Here is a 21,066-nt window from a genome sequence, read left to right on the forward strand (position 1 = left end):
GTCCACTGTGAGCGACCATCTTTGAACAGAGGCGGTGGTTTACGACACCAACTGTCGTACATCAACAACATCAACAATCCAGTTTTGCGATCCCTTCCCACACGCCATAACACACTCACATCCTGGGCCATCTGACCTCAGGAAATCACATGATAGGGTGGGGCTAGATTTCACAATGAGCTCACCCGAAACCTTGGCTGATTGTGACCTACACCCATTTTCACACCTTAGCTCATGTGATTAGGTAGAGGATCCATTGTCCCTCTCGGTGGGTTACTCCCACAGAGCTTAAATCTGGGACTCTCCACCATTTTACCCTAGAACTGAAGAAGCTTCTCGGATCAGAGGTGAAACGTCTTCAAGCCACTTAAAGAAGTCCAGACGCTTTTCTTTCCAAGCTCCTTAGACTGTAACCACATAACGTCCTTAACGATGAATAAAATATTCAGCTTCTGACATAACTGCATTGGGTGAAAAAAAATAAAAATAAAACGCTTTTATTCTGAAGGGCATATATTGGTTCCTGTCAAGTGAACGCGAAGAAAGAAAGTTTCGTCTCATTTTTTAACCTTCTTGTGATAAAGAGCTGGCCAATGGTAAGCGAGCGACACATCTTTCTTTCACCAATTAACAAGCTAAACCTTTATTGAGGTCTATATTTTTATGGTAAACATTAAGCTTTGCATATAAATCAAAACCTGCTATTATCTGGATTGATGTTTGAAACTAACGGACATTTCAGGGCGAAGGCTGCAGCTGGGGTAGACAGTAGAACAACCTAGCTACCAAACAACAACCAAAACACATTAAATTCTGCTCTAGATGACCGGACTCATTCGATTTTACAAATTGATTTCTTTTGCGGTTTAAAATAGGCGTTTGAGGTGTTGTACGCGAGCAGGACCGGCCCACATTATGGCCGGGAAATCTGCTACGCAGCCGAGTTGTCCCACCATCACCAATAACCTGGGGATGATGGAACAGCAGCCTGGGTCTAATGTGCCTCCGTTACGGTACGGTATGGCCACCATATACACTCCACGGCGCATACTGTGTGTGGCCCAAACACATAAAACATAGCTACACATGGGGAGCTGGTTTCTCTCAGCCGTGGCAGAGAGTGGGCTGAACCCCGAGAGAAAAGTGTTCACACCCCGTGTGCACATACACGAAGCCACTTTATATGCTCGTACTGCTCTTACCCTCTGTTATGGTCGTACTTTAATGTCATCTGAGCCATTTTCATTCAGTTTCATGTTGCTTTGTTGAATTAATTGATCGATTTTACTCTATAGAGCCACTTTATTGCGTTATATGTTCATTTTTACAGACGCTTTTTATTGTATTTTATTTAGATTTTTACGTATCGAGCTTATCGGATTATATTGAGCTTTACACATGTCGTTGAGCTCCATGTAGATTTTTTCCTTTATGACTTCCTTTATTATTTATTGTGTGTGTGTGTGTGTGTGTATTGTTTTCATTTTGTGTTGTTTCGTACTATTGTCTTCTATTTTGAGTGGATGGAGCTATTTTACTTTATTGAATGTATTTTTTTCGGTAGCACTTTATAATAATATAATAATAAGTGCTTAATTCCTCGTGTATATAGCATTACTCCTTAGTATGCAATTTTTAAACACAGATACATTATTATGACCATGATTATGATCGTGATAATTACTAGCAGTCACTTAGTAGCAGTGATAGCTTTACATAGTTACACCATGTACAGCAGTGATAGTTGTATATGGTGTAACAACATCAGATCAGGAGGATTATGAAGGCAGGTAGGCTGATGTTCATTTTTTCTGATGTTTCATATGACTTTTGTCATGTGACTTTGTCTTGTTTTGCCCAACTCTTGTTCTTCTATAAATGCCAGGCAAATGGACGATAAGCTGCTATTTGCTAGCCTGTTTTTGTTGTTTTGCATTGTTTTGTCCTTTTGTCCCATATGTGTCAAAGTGCACATTTTTAAGTGCTGTTTGATATAAAAAGAGTCAAAACTCAGGAGAACAAGTGTGGATTTTATTTCCTTGTTCTTTTACTTGTGAAACAACCACTATGATGGACTCAAAGTCAAATACTTTGCTTTTGTTTTTAATTTATATTTTATTGCATCCATACATATATTGTTACCTACCTAAGCTTAAATTTAGATTACCATAATTATTTAATATGCCACACTAAGGTCTCTTTTTCAGAATATGACTAACCCAAACAATATCCATTGCTAAGTTGTGCAGTTGTTCTTGGTGATTGAATGCATTTCAGTTCTGTAAGTGTTGGGAATAAAATAAACAATATTTAAAGAAGCCTAATTGCCCATTATACATCGTTCCTGTCATAAGAAATTCCTAAACTACCAGCAATAGAGACCTGAAATCATTGTCAGTAGTCGCAGCTACAGAGACCCACTGGTGCTGTTGTGGTAACTCGAGTCATGTTACAGAATTGCCTGCCTGCACATCAGACTGTCTCTAATGGCATTTCATTCATTTAGGCCTCGGTTCAGCAAACCCCTCCACCCCTTCCACCCCCTCCACCTGTTACTTTGTCTTCTGGAAAGCCTCCATCTTCACCGTGCCCTCAGCATGCTGCAATACCAATACCTCCTGAATATCCTCCAGTTCAGGAGACAAGTGGATCATCGCAGGCAAATTTCTCAGAGGTAAATGTCTCCCCCACAGTCTGTGGTTATACTGACATGAGACCCTTCAAAAAGTTTCATGATTTAATCTCTCAACATCCAGAATGGATCATCTCCACCCCTGCAAAATGGATTACAGGTTCCACCATCGCAAGACAGTGCAGGGCCTGAGCTGTCAGATGGTGATGAAGAAAATAAGCACCTCCCAGTGCAGGAAACAGACCCTGCACCGCAGACGTTAGCCCAACAGGTCAGTTGTCTCTGAGCAGAAACTTAAAAACTGATTTTCATTATTAAAAAGACTAATTAGATTCCATCTTCGTCAGAGTTCTGGATCCAGGGTGCCCGATGAAGCTGACGCTCAGGCAGGTGAGAATGGAGAGGAGCGCATGCCCTGAGGAGCTTCAGTTACTTGCTGATACTTGAAATTTCAAGCAGTTGGGATCATTTGAATGTCATTATATTGCAGTGAACTTCTACTTTGTCTTTTTAATTTTAGCTAGGCTCTACGAAGCGCTTTGCTATGTGTTTCTCATTCAGTCATAAAAACGTGTACGTCATGAAGTTCATGCCTTGCTTATGGAATTTGCACATAGTTGAATTACTAGCTATTAGAGACAATCCACTTACCTACCTTAGCCACTCCTGAACAAGCCAAAGTACATTAAAATCATTAAAGTACCTCGGTGACCTTGACCTCAAGGTCAGAGGTCAAGTTTTCTGAAAATCTGGTGAATACAATAACCAAAGAAGAAAGTAATGATTTTCAAATCTATACTATAGGTGCATCTACTAGGAGGCTGAGGGCAGCATTAGCGGCCATAAGTATTTTTTCCATTATTTTTTATTTATTGAATATGAGGAAAGAAAATGTCTAACTTTTTCCCCAGTTTACCTTTCACAGGCAGGGATATATTATTGGTTGAAGTAAGGAAAATATTTTGAAACTTGATCACATCGATGCCAAATCATAGGAGTTTATGATTCATAATTCTAAAGTCATTTTAATTTATTTATGATCTTAAATCTTTAAAGTGATCAAGCAGTCATCTGATGCCTCGTGCTCTTTGGCACTGTAACTGGTAAGAAGTGCACTATTGCCATGTGGGGAAAAGAAAAAAGCTCACCAGCACATGCACTTTGTCAGAAATTTTTAATGTGGTTGTTGAATATACCTCAGTGATGTTTACTTTAATTTGACTTACGCTGAAACACAGGACCATACTGCACAAACTTAGTGTGAACACTCATTTGTAAAAAGTCATTACCGTGCAGAGTATTAACCAACAACGTTTTGCTCAAAAATAGTATTTAAAAACAAATTTTGGTCTTCCAAATAAATTATTGTCATTTCTTTTTATCTGTTTGTATCAGTGTATTTAACGTTATGTTCGTGTGCTAATGTGCTGGACAGGAATCCTTTCCTGGAGTATGAGCTAGTAGCTCAGAATACTTAAGTCAAACTTGCAGCTGCAGTGCTTGAAACCTGTAAATGTATCTTTAAAAAAAACCCAAATATTTAAACACTGTTGAACCAAATTTTGTCCTTTTTTTGTCACTTGCACATTTTTTATTTTTATTAAACTTTTTCTTGTTTTGAACACTTGCATTACTGTTTTTGAAGGAAGGCTTGACAGTGTTTGGTGAGTTCCATAATGCAGCGGTCCCCAACCCCCAGGTTTGGTACTGGGCCAGGAGAGTTGAAGCTCGGGTGTTAAATGTATGGTTTTCAGAGTTTTCATCGTTAACTCGGTTTCCCTGGGTCTTTTCCTGTGTTGTAGTTGTGCGTCTTATTTTCAAAGAAATATTTACGCATTACCATAGCGACCAGAGAGCATTAAGGGCCAGAGAGGAGGACGTTACTCACAGTGTTGTTGGCGCTGCTAATAAAGTTACAAAATTACACAGTGAATTTGTGTTTATTATCATATTTACAAAATACCACTGTTTTTTTTCTTGGTCGTATCATTTTATTTTGTTGTATTTATCCCGACACCTTAAAGGCCGGTCCGTGATCACATTGAGTGAAATGCGAATGCTCAGGTCACAATGCTATCAATCTGGTTTTTAACAAGTATAACGTTTAATAAGTTTCCCATCTCATTTTAGACGGGGACCAGTGCAGTTAAAGCTTTAAAGATGATCCATATCAGCAATACCAATATTCTTTCTTTGCACATTTTGCACCTCTATACCAAAGTTTCAAGAAATCAGCTTGATGGTGTTTTAAGAAAAAGGAACAGCGCTGACAACATACTAGAAACTGGAGATAAAAATGACATAAATAAATTTCTAACTTTGTTATAAAGTATTTAGTTTGCAATTATTTTGACCAACTAATTTCATAACACGACATGAAAAGTGATTAAATAACCAAATTCAGCAGTTTGCCCTCTGGGCACTACTGACATTCCACATTCGAATCTGGAACAAAGAGGTGGGGCATGTAGCCTGAATGCTTTCAAATTCCAAACACCCTGCAAAGAGACAAGTTATTTTTTAATGTATGCAAGTCCAGTTTAGAAACACTAAGGACTGAAGTATATTAACAGCTGTTCCTGAGGCATTTCTTTTATGCATTATCCTACATACTGAAAGAATGACATGGCACAGCAAGATGGTACAGTCAAGAACATCCTTTTTATTCAATCAGGTGCTGCTCTTCTCAAACTGTGTTTTTCTTCTTATGGAAAAGAAACTGTAATTAACACATGCATTTCACCTAGAGCTCTGGGGGTGTTCTCACAAAGAAGTGGTGCTGCACTGAGGGCATAGACAGAGGCATAGAAGACTTGGGAGTGAGGGGGCCTAGGGTGCTGCCTAATTCACCATTAAACCATACACACTTAAGAAGAAAAAGAACTAAAATAAACAACAGAACAAAAACACGGATTAATCCTGCATGAGGTGGTCGGAGGAGAAAAATGGAGGGACTCCCTGGGTCCTCAAAAATCTGAGAGATCAGGTTCATGCTGGCCTTTTTCTATCTGGTTGATGTGTGGTGAATGGCTAATACTGCTGAGGGTTTCCATGTGTGAAACCCACTGTAAAAATAGCAATAAAGAAAAAAAAAAGAGATTCACTTTATAAGATTGGTTAAAATGGATGTGGGATTTATGCTGGTAAAGCATCGCCCCTCTTTCAGCCTCATGCACGACAAGTCCGGTTATAAGGTGCTTGTAGCTTTCATTTTACAGTCCAAGGCATACTCAAAGAGAGCCTAAACGACAGCATACCCTGATAGCAAATATGAAAAGAACTCCAAATTAAAAAAGGAAACAAAAAAGAGGGAATAAAACAAAGCCAAAAAATAAATACCTTAAACAAAAAGAGCAAACTCTTATCCTAGCCCATGCAGCCCCTTTCCAACTTCCCAAAGCAGTTCATCTATCCCTCTCAACCCCATTAATCTTCCCCTTAAACCTCTTGAACCCAAACCCCTGAACCACTGTCGTCCCTTCCTCACCCACCCAGGGACACCCCCAAAAGCCCGTCAGCGTAATTTGTTCACTTACATTAGCTGCTGAATGGAGAAGCTGAAGAAGATGGGTATGGTAATACAATGTGAAGCATACAGACAAGAATAACATGTGAGCTAACTGCATTCTGCTCAGACAAAAGTTTTTCGGCAATATTTTTTTTTCATCCTCCCAACAGCAGAGAGGGCAGGAGAGAGAGAGAGAGAGAGAAAGAGAGAGAGAGAGAGAGAGACGAGAGTGACAGACACACAGTTACAGACTACTCCAGTGTCTAAGAGAAAACAGACAGTGGAGACAGAGGGGAAGAAAAAAGCAAGAGCTGAACGAGAACAAGTTTTTTTGCCTTTTCAATTTTTTTTCTCATTTATCAATAAAAAGTAAAGAACTAATTCACACCAGTTTCCTTTCGTACTATATATATGTATATATATATATATATAGCTTTGAAAAGGAAGAGAGGATAGAAGGGAAGGAACAATGGAGGGAATTCATTTTCGAAGCCGGAGGAAAGAGGTGCCCCTGATCGCTGAATGGGTGATGACCTTTTGCCTCCTTACAGCACTCAGGGGCAACCTGCTACCTCAAGCTGTTTCAAGGAAAAAAACAAATGAAAAGAAAAAAAGGGCCATCTTGATTACAAAATGGAGTCTGTGAACAAAAGGCACTTTCAAGGGACAACCTTTAACTGCTGGGAAACTATACACTACAGCACAAGCACTATAAGAGTCATTTACAGAGGAGGGGGTGGAACAGGGGAGAGGCTCACCTTGCTGCCTGTTTCACAAATGGCTCAGACCTCATATGTATGCCAGATTAAAAGCTTCTTTTACCCCTTTTCTGCTAACTGTACAGAAGGTCTCAGTCCACCTCAACGTCAGGTGTCTCAACACAGCCTGCTGAGCTCCATCCAACTCCAGATTTAGAAACATACTCGGATGATAATGGGAAAAAACTGATTTTGGGATGTGAAGTATCTCCGCAGTACTGGGAGAGACTTGTCATGTGTCAATGCCAATGTATGTGATAAAATGAATTAACTGGGAGGGTTTTTTGTTTGTTTTGTTTTGCTGGTGAGTTTCAGGCAGTGCGCGGGTAGGTTATTTAAAGAGTTTCTTGGGCTCGACAGTATAGGTTTGCTTTATTTCTTCTAAGGGTTGAACCAAAATGCCTTTTGTGTCACAACCTTAAGGAATAGGAACCTCTCCCCCCACTTAATACAAATAGAAGAATACAAATAGAGAGAGGAATAATGCAGTTTCCTAAATGGTCTGTTATTTTTGTTCACTCATTTATAATAGTTCTGAATGTACTTTATAGTGTTAAAGCACCAGTTTTTCATCTGATGATAAAGATTTTTTTTTCTGAAGTTGTGTACATTTTTTTTTCCTTCAGCCCTCCCACATTTTTATAAACAAATGATTACACATATAACATTAAAAAAGAGACAAAGGAAATAAAAACAAATACCCCCAACTTACAAAGACTAGGATTTCTCGTGGCCCTCTAGTTTAGAGTCCCGGAGCATATGGACTTGAAACAAATACATTTTTTTTTCTCTTTTCTCTTAGCTTTCTTAAAAATCTCTAACAGACAAACACAATGATCTACCCAATGCATTGCACGTGGCTCAATCGACACATATTTTTCAATAATAATACTTTCCATCAAAAAACAAACACTTTTTTTTTCTTCAAACCTACTGTCGATTTTTGACATGTTCATCTAGGTATTATAATGCTGCGCAGCAGATGGCAATGGCGTGTGTCGTTTAATTCGTATTGGTAACAATATGGTGATGTTACTGAAACAGGTCGTGGGGCGGGGTGGGGGAGGGGGGTAGTGAGGGGTGAGTGTTCAGAAAATAACTAGACTGCCAACAAGCTCGTAGTAAAAGTTACAAAGGAGCATATATCATAAATATATATGTATAAGATCTCTCTCTCTGTTTTTACAAAAAAAAAAGAAAAAAAAGAGTTTGCAGTCCTCTATAAAGATCCGTCCTAGGCCAATGGTTTCCACATGCACCAACGCTACCATGCCCATGTAGCTTTAGCTTATATGTGGGAAGAGAACCTGAAGTCAAGTTTATTACTAATTGCATGAAGGGAATACAGAGGCACTTCCATATATTGTTATAGTCTCGATATATGGTTTTAGTACATAGAGCTAATGTTACTAGAGAGGCTGAGAACGAGCCCTCAGCCCTGTTTACTATCCCTGCAAAAACAGAACCAACAGCTAGGCAGTCCAGTTATTTTGTGAGGTCGGCTTTTGTTGGATTGTGTCATGACAAAAAATAATACCAACAGCGATTTCAGTGTGAACATTTACATAGAAAAATATGTCAAATTAAAAATACAAATTTTAAAATGAATGAAAAACCATTAAAAGGCAGTTTGGAGAACCAGTATAAAGGCTTCCCTTTATAAATTTAAACCAGGTTGTTGGTGGTGTTATTTTATATGTGCATCTGTGTGTGTGTATCCTCTGGGTTTTCTTGTGAATAGACTACGGGACACGGGGTGAAGCAATGCCAGGGTTGCGTGTGATGAGCTGTCGTTACTGTGCTGTCCATACATGAGAAATTTGAGAAACTGCTGTTTCCATTTTGCTGAAATTCGAGCGTGATACTATGTGTTACTGCAAACTAAAGAAAAAATGTTATGACATGCAAGAGAAGGTTAAAACAATCCAGCTGAGACAAAACCAAAACCAAATCTGGAAAAAGAAAAAAAATCGCAAGTAAACAACTACAAACAAAATTAAAGCAAATAATATGAAGCCAATGCTGTGTGCGCCTTATTGTAAAAGCAATATCTATGGATTAAAACAAGATGATTTTGTGAGTGGTTTTGTGACCGACTTTACTGGAAAGGTTGGTCTGCATGTGCTGCCTGCAAGCTTGCATGTGTGTGTGCATGTGAGTGCTGTATCTTTCAGGGCCTGATGCTAGCACAGCCCCCATACCTGCAGCCTCGATTCACTTCTCTAATCGCTCATCTGACCATCAGTGTGCAATACTGTTCATCCCTTAAAAAAAATTAATAGTGCATAGGTAAGGGGACGAGAGAGCACGTGTAGAGTTAGTGTTATGACTATCTGTGTGTTCACCTTCTTGCCTTCGTGCCTCATGGCCGTCGTTTCTCCCATAGCAGGACACCCTGGTACATTGACAGGTAAACAAAGACCAGCCACTTAGTGCATATGTGTCACACCATTGGACTGGATGGTGTCAGCATGATTGGCCAATCCGAAGTGAAAGAGGCTCAGGGCTGAGCAGATGAAACAGTGGGGTGAGGGGACACTCAACTACGAGGCTGCAAGGTGGGACCATGTACCTGGAGGAGAGATATGCAGATATGGAGGCGTGCTATTTGGGTGGCAATCTTTACAAGTTGCACATCTGACTTCACCATTTACCACTACTTGTTCTTTTTTGGATCTCCCAGCCAATGCATGGAGTTTCATTGTGGAGACAACAAAATGGAAAAAAACATTAAAAAAAAAAAAGAAAAAAAAGAAACAAATGTATAATTGGTCATTTGTCAGTTTGCCATATTGTGTTTCCTTTCTGACAATTCACGGTGTGTGAGACAGTTTCTCATCTTCTTCTTCCTCCTCCTTGCATTCTGAGTCTGTCCACTCAATCTTGTTGAAGACTCCTGCGCAAAAGGGGACGAATGTTCCTGTTCAAATCGTGTTGAATTGGGAGTCCTCTTGGGGCAGCGTGGGGTTTTTCGGGGTTCTGTAGTAGTACTTTGAATAGTGTTGGCGAGAGAGAAAGACCTTTTAGTGTCAGCAGTTTGTTCTTTTTCAGCGGCGATGTGTTTGTTTTGTCAAATTTCCAATTTTCATGACACAATTTTAGCTGTTGATTCAGAGAGGCCTTGTCAGAGGAACCAGGACTGTAAAGATAAAAAAAAAAAGAACATAAATGTGTTTAGTTTTTCAACTCCCATCACCACAATTACATTTTGATTAAGCCACATTTAAAAAAAAATTTTTGTGTGTGCAGTGTGCAGTGAGGAACACAGAAGAATACCTACCAAGCACATGCACAGAGACATGAAAGAGCATAAAGCGTTATGGACTATGATGACAGAACAGCATTCTACACACAAGTTTTAATCCTTGTATCAATCAACGGTTTATGTTGAGGACATGTGCAACAAAACCTCAGTGCTACTGGTGCCAGTTATTATTATATCATTGATTCCCAACCTTGTGTTCAGGACTCCAACAACATATCACAAAATCAAACTGACAGGAAAAATATAACAAAAACATATTTGTGAAACGTCAAATTGTGAATATTTTTTTAGTAGTCTTTTCTTAATAATATTTTTTCTAAACTATTTATAATTTCTCCTCTTTTATCATTTTCAAATAATTAAATTCTCTCTGACTGAACAGTTTACAACCAGGAGGTATAAAATATACTGATTTGGTTTGAAGGCCTGATGCTGAACGGGAACACCAGGTATTTATCCACTAGGGGGCCACCTATTACCCCTTTTCTCCTTCACTTACAGTACTTAACTGAACTCAGTAACATACGGTGTCACAAAAGTTACTACCTTACCACTTGCTGCTTTTAAGAGGGCTGACTCAAGCTTTTTTACTCATTAAAAACAGTTGTGTTATTACAGAGTTACAAGTTCAACTAGGGCAGCATCTTTTGTGTCAGTCCTAAAGACTTTTCAGTAAGCAAACACGGGACTATTGCTGTTCTGTCATGGGCAACCAGTTTACATGTAAGGTGATCGTCCTGATATGCCTCTGCTCTGTGGGCCAGAGTCGGCTCAGGCTACACTGTAAAACTACGGAGGGCAGCTACTCTGGGGATCCAGTTTCTGAGTTTGATAAAGACGGCAGAGCGAAGGCTTTGGCACAGACCGAGCTGTTCTGGCTGCCTCTGACATGCCTCGGCCCGGTGAGAGCAGAGACTCACGGCACCTTCGACAGCAAACTCTGTCCCCCCACCCCACAAAAAAAAAAATCAGAAAACCCAGAGAAAGTTTCAAAACCCTTAAACCTCCATCTATTCTCCACCACTCTACCTTACTTTGGTGTTTGAAGATAATTCCTCCTCCTGGCTCCAACTTCCTCTAACCCCCTTCTTTTTTCCCCTCTCTCACTTACTCTGGCTCTCTCAGTGTAATCCTTGGCAGTGGAAAGTGACCCCCCCACTCCCACCCTCACGCCCCCCCCTCTTCAAGTCCAAGTTCAACTGCCTATGACATCATGTCTCGTTGCTGCGGGCAACCAGACAGCCAGGACGTGACTGTGGAGTGCAGCGAGCTTCAACTAACCCCCTCTCTCTTTTTTCCCTCCCATTCTCTCAGTCCCTCTTACTTTTCCATGCTTGTCGCCCCCCCACCGCCCAACTCTCTCTTCCTCCTGCATAGCTAAGGTTTCACCACCAGAGAGCTCCTCAGACCAGCTTTTCTCTACTTATTGCTCTGACGGCAGTGGGAAGACACTCTCTCCTTCTGTCTTGGCTAGTTGGCTAGCAGGCACCAAGGCGGGCTGGCAGGACTATCGTCTGAACCTCGCCATATGCCAGAGAACAGCAGGATAGGCAGAGACCTCTGTTACTCACTCTGGCTGACACTGTTGCTGACCTACTAGGCTCAGTAACTGGGAGCATTTGCCCAGGTTCTCGCTGTGCTTGCTGTAAACCCGGCAGAAATGTTCAAAGTGGACATTTTTCAATAATGTTTGATAAGCAATTGCTGGAGATAATAAGCATTTTGAACAGATGTAAGCTGTTGTAAAAGCCCTGTTGTTTTTAGGAGGGAAAATGAGGGGCAAGAGATTTGGCACAGAGTTGAAGTGTATGTGCATATGCGCTAACACACATTTGGATGGTGTTTGAATCTCCCCTCGGTGCCAGAGCTACATCTGTAGGAGAGTGGTGCAGGTGGGGAGCTTGAAACTAGTAAAGGGAGCAGCAGGAGGAGCGAGAGGGAGAGAAAGAGAGAGAGGGTGGGCTGCTGATGCACAGGGGAGTGAAGGAGGGGGTTAAGCAGAGCTGTGCCGAGGAGGAATGCAGATTGTTTCCATGTGTGGGGAGGACAGGACAGCCGAGTTGGCTGCAGGCAGGTGCGGTTAGCCCCTAATGAGAAAAGTTGTGTTGGTGATGGAGTAGGCCCAAGACACTACAGCCCAGTGGCAGAGCACAGCCAAAGCTAAAAAACCACAATGTAGTGCACTACTGGCCTCACACGCTGCACTAATGCACACTGTGGGGCCTTGCAGAGATAAATCAACACTGCTGGAGCTGAAACTAACTGGCACTGCTTACAGTCACTGTGGGGAAGCTACTGTGGTATCAGCACTGTAAACCAATACTGAAACTAAAGGCCTTGATACATGGGCAACACTTTATTAAAATGTAGCTGAGCAAATGGGCAAACAGTTGATGGACAATATCTGTTAAACGTTGAAAGCTTATAAAACGTTTATAAACTAAGCTTGAATCCATGTCCGTGACAGCTGAACAACCCGATAAAAACGGTACGATACTCACGCTAGACTACTGACCCTGAGTAGAGACGGTGTGAGGAAAAAGGTATGATTGGCTTTCCGCAATATTTATATCATTTATGCTGCTGGGGTCGTGTGCTGAATAACTGATCGTAGCACGTTTTCGGTGCACAGCCATTGTCTGAGTATTGCCTCTGTATCACGGCCTTCACCCTGAATGTCATGCTTGTCCATTTAAACCATGGAAAGTTGTATGTGTGCACAGGACTGTGCAGCGTTAGGCTTGCAGCGGGTGGTGAGGGAAAAGGAAGAAAAAGACATAAAACAGAGGGGGAGGAGGAGGAGGGAGAGGTGGATATGTGGATGTTAATTAAATGAGGGAGGTTGGCGGGGTACCTGGGTCTGCTGGGGGATATTCAGAAAGTTGTCCCGTGTTCCGATGCCGACAAACCGGTTGGGAGCTGTGGAGCCTGGCGTGGAGTATGCTATAAACAGAGAGATACAAGTGTGTACATGCTTTTACACACACACATACACACTCAAATTTCTATATATTTAATCTACACTACTATAAACCTGCTTAGGCTCTTGCAGTATATCTGTCAAATAAACTGGTGGGAAAGGGTCAGGGATACTGATTCTGTATTAGTCACATGGGTGATTTGTTCATGCTGTGGACAGGTTCACTGTTATTCAACCTAACCATTTAATCTGTGGTTAAGAAGGGGGCATAATGTAATGATTAGTGCTAACATGGAGAAGCCTTCTGTTAGCCACAGACGCTCCTCAGCAGCCCCTGGCCTCAATAACAAGCCACAGTGATCACAGAGAACCACCAATGATTCACTGTAGACTTGATAAAAAATTGGTCTATGGAGGAACTGAACTCATCATCACTGCTCCTTTTGCATTTAACAGGTTCACAGGAGCATCTTGCCTACACAGTGACACCACTAAAGAATGCCACAGGATCAAATTTAGGGCAGTTGTGCTCACTGGACTCCAACATGAAGGCTGAGTAAAATCTTTACTGTGCATGGCTTGAGTGAGTTGAGGGGATGGGAATGTGTAGGGGTGACAGCGACAGGGCTGGAAACTGATGCATGACTGAGGGTGAGAGTGTACCGTGTGTGTGTGTGTGTGTGCGTATGTGTTTCATGGCTGCAATTAAGATATCTTGAGAATTAAAGACAAAATTAGAGGGGAAAGAAAAAAATACACTGATAACAGTCACTGGGATGAGAAAAGAGACGGAAAGTACGATATTTATTTATATAGATTTTCATATAAATAAATAAGAGTGACATGTTAATCTGTGAGAGCTGGAAGGAGGGAGGGGAGAAAGACTTGATAGGACAGGAAGAGGAGAAAGAGTTCAAACAAAAAGAGGAGAAGGTGCCCCCGTTGCTCCATCCAGTGCCCCCTCTTGGTGTGCCTCTCCCATGGCCCGACTCTCGTACTGCACCTGTCTGGGTGGAACCAACCAAAGCCTCACCACTCTCTGCCGACACTCCTTTCTCCCACTCCCCCGGTATAGCACTAATTAGATAAGTTTGATTAGATTTCATCATTCATGTTTAGAGAGATGGGTTGTTGTTCTTGTTATACTGTGATTTTCATGTTTTTTGTTGTTCTCAATTTTTAATTGTTGTGAGATTTGTGTGAAGGTGGCAAGGGGATTGGGTGGGTAAAGTGGGGCATGATGTTTTTTGGAGTCCACGCCAACTGCCCTAATTTTGTTCCCTTAAAAAGAAAAAAAGAAAGAAAGAAAGGAAAAAGAAACAAAGAAAGGAGGGTGTGATATCAAATAAAGTAGAAAGCAAAAAACGAAATGAGAGAAGGGGGTAGATTGTATTGCTGCTGTCACAGACAGACATGCAAAGTCTGCATTGATCAAAGGCTTGCAGCTACAGAGGCAACGTGCACAGGGCCCTGCTCTGCTCTGCTCTTCCAAACTACAAAACACATGAAAAAGAAGGGAGAGAAACTACACTGCCTCTTGTGGTGCTAGCAGGAAACCCAACACCAGAGAAAGAAAAATAGAGAAAAAAAGACTTCAGGATAGGGAAAAGTAGGAGGTTAAGGTGGTTTGCAAAGACATGAAGAGAGAAAAGGAGACTGAATTTCAGAGGAAGACAGAGAAAGCAATACAAAGGAACCTGACAAGGGATCTCTGGTTTGGCAAAGGCGTGGCTTCTGCCTTCTCAAAATCGGTTCTTGCTGGTTCTGTACAGCAGAGTATATTGGCAGTCAAAAAGATGATAGGAGAAACAGGACTGAAGCTCTCGGGGCTGCTGAGTGTTTGAGTAGATTCCATCTTACTACGTGGAAACTATACCAGTAGCCATTGTAGGAGCCCCAAACCTGTGCATTTCCAGGAGTTAAACCAGAAGCTTGCACTGCACATGAATACTGGGACTTCTATGATGGCTACGTCTTTTCTAGCCTAAAAAACTTCATTTGGTATTGGGATACATAAAATTTGCTGCCAGGTAGGGGCTAACAAACCTATGAGGGCCTAAAATTGGTTCGGACTGGTTTCTAAAAAAAGGCTGTGGGGAATATGGGGTATTAATAGTGGTCTGTGGGGAGGAGTGGGAGTGGGGAGTGACTTACACGGAGATGCGGGTGAGCTGAGTCCGCCGTCAGTCGGCGTGCTGATGGTTTTAGAGTCGGGCATGGGGAGGGGCACAGGGCGAGCCACCGGGGGTGGCGGGGGCAGCAGGAAGGAGCCCGGCATTTTGCTCTGGCCACCTCCATTAGGCTGCAGATGGACCATACAGACAGGGTGAGCAGGACACACCCCGAGAATATACAGTATATAGGAAGCCAGACACACACGTACAACACAAAGTCACACAGACAGAGCCCCATTTAAATACTGGAGACTCATATACAGACAAAACCATACAGAATCCAAACAGACAGACTAAAACACACCCATACTTGCACACAGGGTTGAGGGAGACTCACATAGCTTTAAGACAAAACAAAAAAATATTGCCGCCTGGTCAAAAGTAGTGAAAAAAATAAGATGTGGAAAAGTGATGAACATCGTCACACACAGGGGGAGAAGAAAAACTGAGTTTTCCATGAGGGACAGTGAGGGATTGTTAAGGGAAGTCGTTGCGGCGCAAGAAGGAGAAAATCAGCAATGTGTACAAGATGTCTTGGTGCTTGCGTGCCTGTCCATCATGTAGTGCAGATGCAATAAAAAAAGATGTTACTGTTTCTTTACAGTGTGAAGTAACGTGAACAAAGGATAATAGGTCATGAAAAAGGGCTTGAGGAAGTTAATATAAAAAGCCAAGTTTGCAGTAGAGGTTTACAGTAGTACCTTATTTAATGTGTCAGAATAGTTCAGAAATACCTCTGAAAGACCAGCTGTATGCTCTGTTTTGCTGATTGTATCTGTAGCTTTCAGCACAGTGAATATGGGATTGTTATTGGGGAGCTCATCTGGGTATCACCCTTTACTAAAGTTTCACCTAATTAGACCCACGGCACTTTAAAAAGGCTCAGCTGTGTCCCCAAAAATCCCCCCTTCAGCTTCTGCAATGAGTTTCTTCTCCATCTACAGCTGCACACTAGCTCCCACAGCTTGGTGTGTTTCAGTAATCATCTTTTAAATCCTTCTGCAGTGTGACTTTTTTTTTTTTTTTTTAGCATTTTACTCTCATATACAAAAATGCTAAATAGATAACTACTTTTCAATTATCTATTATTATCTATTATATTATTATCTATTAACTATCTGCCACAACATTAAAACCATGGGCCTAGTACCGTCTGCGTCCCACTCGTGCCAGCAAAATAGCAAATCCAGATCTAGACCTCAGAAACTGTTCTGTGTATTAAGGGAGCTGAAAGCTGTAAGTCCTGTAAGTTAAAAAGTGGAGCCTCCATGGATCAAACTAGTTTTTACATCCCACGTAGACTGAATTAAGATCTGAGGAGTTTGGAGGTGAAGTCAGCACACTGAACTCTTTGTCATATTTGTCAAACCATTTCTGAACAATATTCATAGACGTCATCCACACGATCCAAGATGTCCCAGCAGACCGCCACACTGCCTCCACCAGCTTGCCTTATTCCTGTCGTGCATTGTCAAGAGACTGACACACATCTGGCCACCTTCTTCCATGGTCTAGCTCTGAAGCTCACATATATCCCAACATTTATATACCAGGTCCATTGTAATCCAATAATAAATAATATTCAGTTCACCTTTCACCGGTTTACATATTGTGGCTCGTTGGTGTATATTACTCGGTCTCAACGGCACACATTATGCCAAGAAAATTATCGTGGCATACTGCGAAGGGGCATTTACCTCTAGAGAGAGTTTTGGAGAGTAAAGGAATGTCACAAAGGATGACAGTCAATAAATCACTACTGGAGCACAGATGTAGTCTTTAAATATCTACTTCTGGTTTCTTCCAAGGATACTCTCCAAACAAAATTAATCTTGATCTGTCTACAAATCTGGTCTCGCCAAAGCTTTCAGCCTTGCTTCTCTAAAGTAAACGTTTAACTCAGTGCATACCTACAATATGGCCGGCCACGCTACAAAGGCTTCTGTTCCTGACAGACCCCTCCCCATCTGAACATTTCAGACAGGCATAATCTTCCAATTCTGGGAGAAGGCATGGCATTATATTATATTGAGCCTGTGATGAAAATGTGCTCTGGCGTCTTCCCCCATAATTTCCTCCAGCTGAGTTTTTTCTGATTAAGCACATCTGGCCCCCTCCTCCTGTTGATTTGCCCTGCGACCATCCCTGGTGGAGCCGTTTCACTTCATAAAGATTGGTCTGTATGCAGGTTTTGGCTTACTGCGCCTTCTGTGTATTTACTTGTTTGCACTACATCCTCTTCAGTAACTTCCATTAATAAATACACCAGTTTTAATAATATTTCATAGTAGTTTGTTTTCCAAACTAATGTAGCACACCATCCTTCAGGCACTGCTCCTCCTTTTGCAGGATCCATAGAAAACGTACCTGTGCGCTGGGCTGGCCTGTGCCGTCGGTGCAGACAAACTGCACAAACTCCTTAAGCGGGTCCTGGTGGTGATGGTAGCGTATGGTGGGGTGGGTGAAGTACGGGCTGGACTGCTGGATGATAGAGGAGGAAGGGAAGTGCAGGGCTGAGGCTGAGGCACGGGGACTCCCTGAGAAGAAAAGGAGATAGGAGAGAGGAAAGGAAAGGGGAGGAGGAAGAGAAACATAAAAAGAAGAGAGACCGAAAGTGGAAAACAAATGCAGTGAGCTTAAGGTCATTCTGTTGTATTTCTACATGTATACAGCACACTATGATAGAGAGTACATGAACATGCACACCTACGACACCTACGCTAACATGAACATGCATATATTTTAACTAAGCACTAAGACAGCTGGCATCAATGTCCAAGTTGTCATTTAGGCCCCCATTATTGTCCTAACGCAGAAAATAGCTGTGACACTCTTGTGGTTGACTGACTGAAGCTGTTTCTGCTTACAAATGACTGGCATTATCCCTGGCTGTTGAGCAACATCTGGTCCCATTCATTTTATAAATCAGCCCACTAGATTTCTCTGTACCTCTGGTAAGCCTGGCATCACAACACATGCACACACACAGTTTCACAGCCACATAAACGCTAGTGTGTTACAGTATTTTCTGCCTTCTGCTCCCTCTTCATTTCTCTCTCTCACCCACACACACACACACACACAAACTGCTCGGGTATGACAGAGTCACACTCACACACGGACACACACACTGGGTTTTTCCACTTTTGTTTTATTGCTTGTCAGTGATGTGTAATCAATCAGCAGCGTATCCTTGCTGTGCGGTTCTGCCCAGTAGTTTGAAGCTTGAGAGAGAATCTCCCCTCTGCTCCCAACCGACCACAAAACACCTCCCAGAGACATTAGTCAGCCAGCCAGCCAACCACACACACACACATTCACAATCTAGGCTCCACTGTCTGTCCTGTCTGCTGTGATTCTATGGCTTTGGCAATTTGGCACACCAAACTAAAGAGGCAAGCTGCTAGGTGAGGGGAGTCTGGCGTACAAGCATCTGTGATTATGTCTGTCACCTACTATCTCTTGTGGATACTGTACTCACAAAGTGAAGTTCAAAGTTTCCATGTTTGGTGAAACTGATGTTCAAGCCTTTTTGTGTCAGCACCGTGCCTGTGCGTTCTCTTTTGTGTGTGTGTGTTTCCATGTCAGTATGTGTAGTTTTGTAGTGTATGCATATGAATGGGTTGCCGTGTCTGGCGCAGCTTGCGTGTGTCTTTTTACATACAGTATATTGTTGTGTGTCTGTGTGTAATCACTGCCACAATGGCCGACACTCCAGACTAATATAATCAGGCAACAGTTAATCTGGCAGCTCTCCATGTGAGTCTGGAGCCAAAAACAGGACGTAAACCATCTCGCTCGTACCCCTGAGCAGCCACACTCGCTAGACCTATACACCAAGAGTTAACAGCTTCAACCCATCCAAGGCAAACCATGGTTGATAACTGCTTTCCCCCCTATTCCTTTCTAGCCCCATCTCTCTTTTCATCCCCCTCTCCTTCCCTCCCTCCCGACATCCTCCAGTCTCTTTATAGAACCAAGGCCTCCGAGGGACATTCCATTTGGATGGCAGCCATTTTAGCACAGAGAGTCCTCCACAAGAGTGTAAATTTACACACACGCGCTTGTGTGCATCAGTGTGTACGTGCACAAACGCACCACGACACAATCTCTCTACGCCGCCTCATTACAGCCTCTCTATTACATGAAAACCTTTCGCCAACTGTCTAACACACAAACACACACAGACATACATACACGCAGTTTGGAGAGTGCATGAAGTTAGTTGAGAAACAAAGAAAGCTGAGCTAGTCCCTGACACCTCGTGCGCAAAACAGGAGGAAATTTTAGAAATCAATTCAAAATTCAATCTGGTGTTTTGGATTCTTTAGATGCTATGAGACTGCTCTGAGCAGATAAACAACTTGGCTTAATGCTGCCAGATCCAGTCAGGACTATATTATCTAAATATACTTTGGGGAGCTCCGCAAGTAAAATTCAATACGTTTCAACATGGAGGGCAATGAGTCCAAATGACCTTTACATGGCAGGTCTGGTTTGGCAGCGGACCAATCCATCCCTTTGAGAAACAAATGGAATGAGAGGGAGCGACAGGGAGAGGAGGACATATTTATTCTTTTGAAAAGTGAGACCAGTCTGCGGGGACTTGTTGGCAAACTTGAGATCCTGGAGACTTCGGGAATTCTCTGACTCGAGATGAACAAACCATGTCGGTTACCCTATAGGACTGAAAAGCTCTTACGAGGACAACTTCCCCTTAGCGCCTTTATTAAAACAAGACCTTGGAAACACTGGAGGTTACTTTGAGAATTTTACCCGCTACACTGTACACCTGTGCAACTACATGGGTTCAAACACTTTATCAGTTCCCTTGCTGGCTTCTAAGTTGTTATGAATCTCTTTAATCTGCATTTGCGCCTGAGAACTAACAAACATATCTTTTAAAGAACAAAAATACAACCTCAGTGTAAGTCTAAATGTAAAAAGAAGGAAAACCAAACAAAGAAGCACTGGCTGGCTCTAATGTGCACTATAGCAAAGGCAGCGTCACTACAGATACTGGTTCTTTGCTGTCTTTGGCTTTTTTAATAAATTCAAAAATATATATTTTCACTTTCACTTGATTGATTGCTCCATATGGTGGTAAGTTTACATATCCAGTCAAGGTCATTATTTCAGAGTGAACAGCTTTGTCAGTTTAAATGCAAGGCTTCTACAATCGTTACGACAAAATGCACGAAGCAGTAAGATGAGAGGCAAATCAGTCACAAATGCATGGATGCAGCACTGGTACCATGCGATGGTAATATTATAAACACAGGCACAAAGATGGTGGTAAAAATGGATGGATGGAGAGAGGCTGAAAGAGAGAGAGAGGAATTTATGCCAAGCCGTGATGATAGCAGTAACACTGAACAGGTGAAACTCTGCAGGCATATTGCTTCTCAGCAGTTGCAACTGTAAGACTGGAAAGTTTTGTTTGCTTTCTCAGCAAGTACGTTTTGGATTTTTATTTTCAGGCACATGATAGCTGAATTTATTTTGTCTCCGGACGAGTTTGGGGGGGAGTAAATACTGCAATCTAGGATTTGACACTCCCTTTCCTTCTCTCTCTTTTTCAGATTTAAAGGGGGAGGGGAAAGGTTGAGTTGTTGGGGTCATGGCAGGGCTCTCACCTGGTCTCACTCCTGCCAGCACAGGCAGCGGGTGGTGTGTGAACGCCATGCGGGGAGACCTCGTCTGGGAAGTCAGGGCGTTGAAATCAAACTTCCCCGGCTTCTTAAGTGAACCAGGCGAGGACAGTCCTGGCGAAAAAAAATGGGATCAACAAAAAAAAAAAAAAAAAAAA

At 42.1% G+C, this 21,066-nt stretch overlaps 2 protein-coding genes across 12 annotated transcripts in view; one reads left to right on the forward strand and one right to left on the reverse strand.

Annotated features, from left to right (window-relative positions):
- The first annotated feature begins 431 nt into the window (after positions 1 to 431).
- Positions 432 to 4,193, forward strand: LOC102192762 (formin-like protein 3). Its single transcript, XM_005748917.1, has 4 exons — positions 432 to 596; positions 2,507 to 2,674; positions 2,757 to 2,903; positions 2,980 to 4,193. Exons 1-4 carry the CDS (start codon positions 594 to 596, stop codon positions 3,049 to 3,051), a joined length of 390 nt encoding a protein of 129 aa, XP_005748974.1. The 5' UTR covers positions 432 to 593; the 3' UTR covers positions 3,052 to 4,193.
- Positions 4,194 to 7,979: 3,786 nt separating this feature from the next.
- The window catches only part of LOC102193049 (nuclear factor 1 X-type-like), a 107,930-nt gene continuing 94,843 nt past the window's right edge, over positions 7,980 to 21,066 (reverse strand). For 6 of the 11 annotated variants that reach the window (XM_005748921.1, XM_005748923.1, XM_005748918.1 and 3 more), the window contains 5 exons: positions 20,894 to 21,022; positions 17,625 to 17,794; positions 15,238 to 15,385; positions 13,018 to 13,106; positions 7,980 to 10,037 (listed from right to left, as the gene is read on the reverse strand). In XM_005748921.1, the coding sequence (XP_005748978.1) occupies positions 10,023 to 10,037; positions 13,018 to 13,106; positions 15,238 to 15,385; positions 17,625 to 17,794; positions 20,894 to 21,022 (551 nt within the window). In that variant the 3' untranslated portion in view covers positions 7,980 to 10,022. The remainder of the gene's footprint in view (positions 10,038 to 13,017; positions 13,107 to 15,237; positions 15,386 to 17,624; positions 17,795 to 20,893; positions 21,023 to 21,066) is intronic. The other 5 variants (XM_005748927.1, XM_005748925.2, XM_013914877.1 and 2 more) reach the window with 3 other exon arrangements.

Source organism: Pundamilia nyererei, unplaced genomic scaffold (assembly GCF_000239375.1).
Source record: "Pundamilia nyererei isolate P.nyererei 1_Seehausen unplaced genomic scaffold, PunNye1.0 scaffold00234, whole genome shotgun sequence".
Lineage (NCBI taxonomy): Eukaryota > Metazoa > Chordata > Actinopteri > Cichliformes > Cichlidae > Pundamilia > Pundamilia nyererei.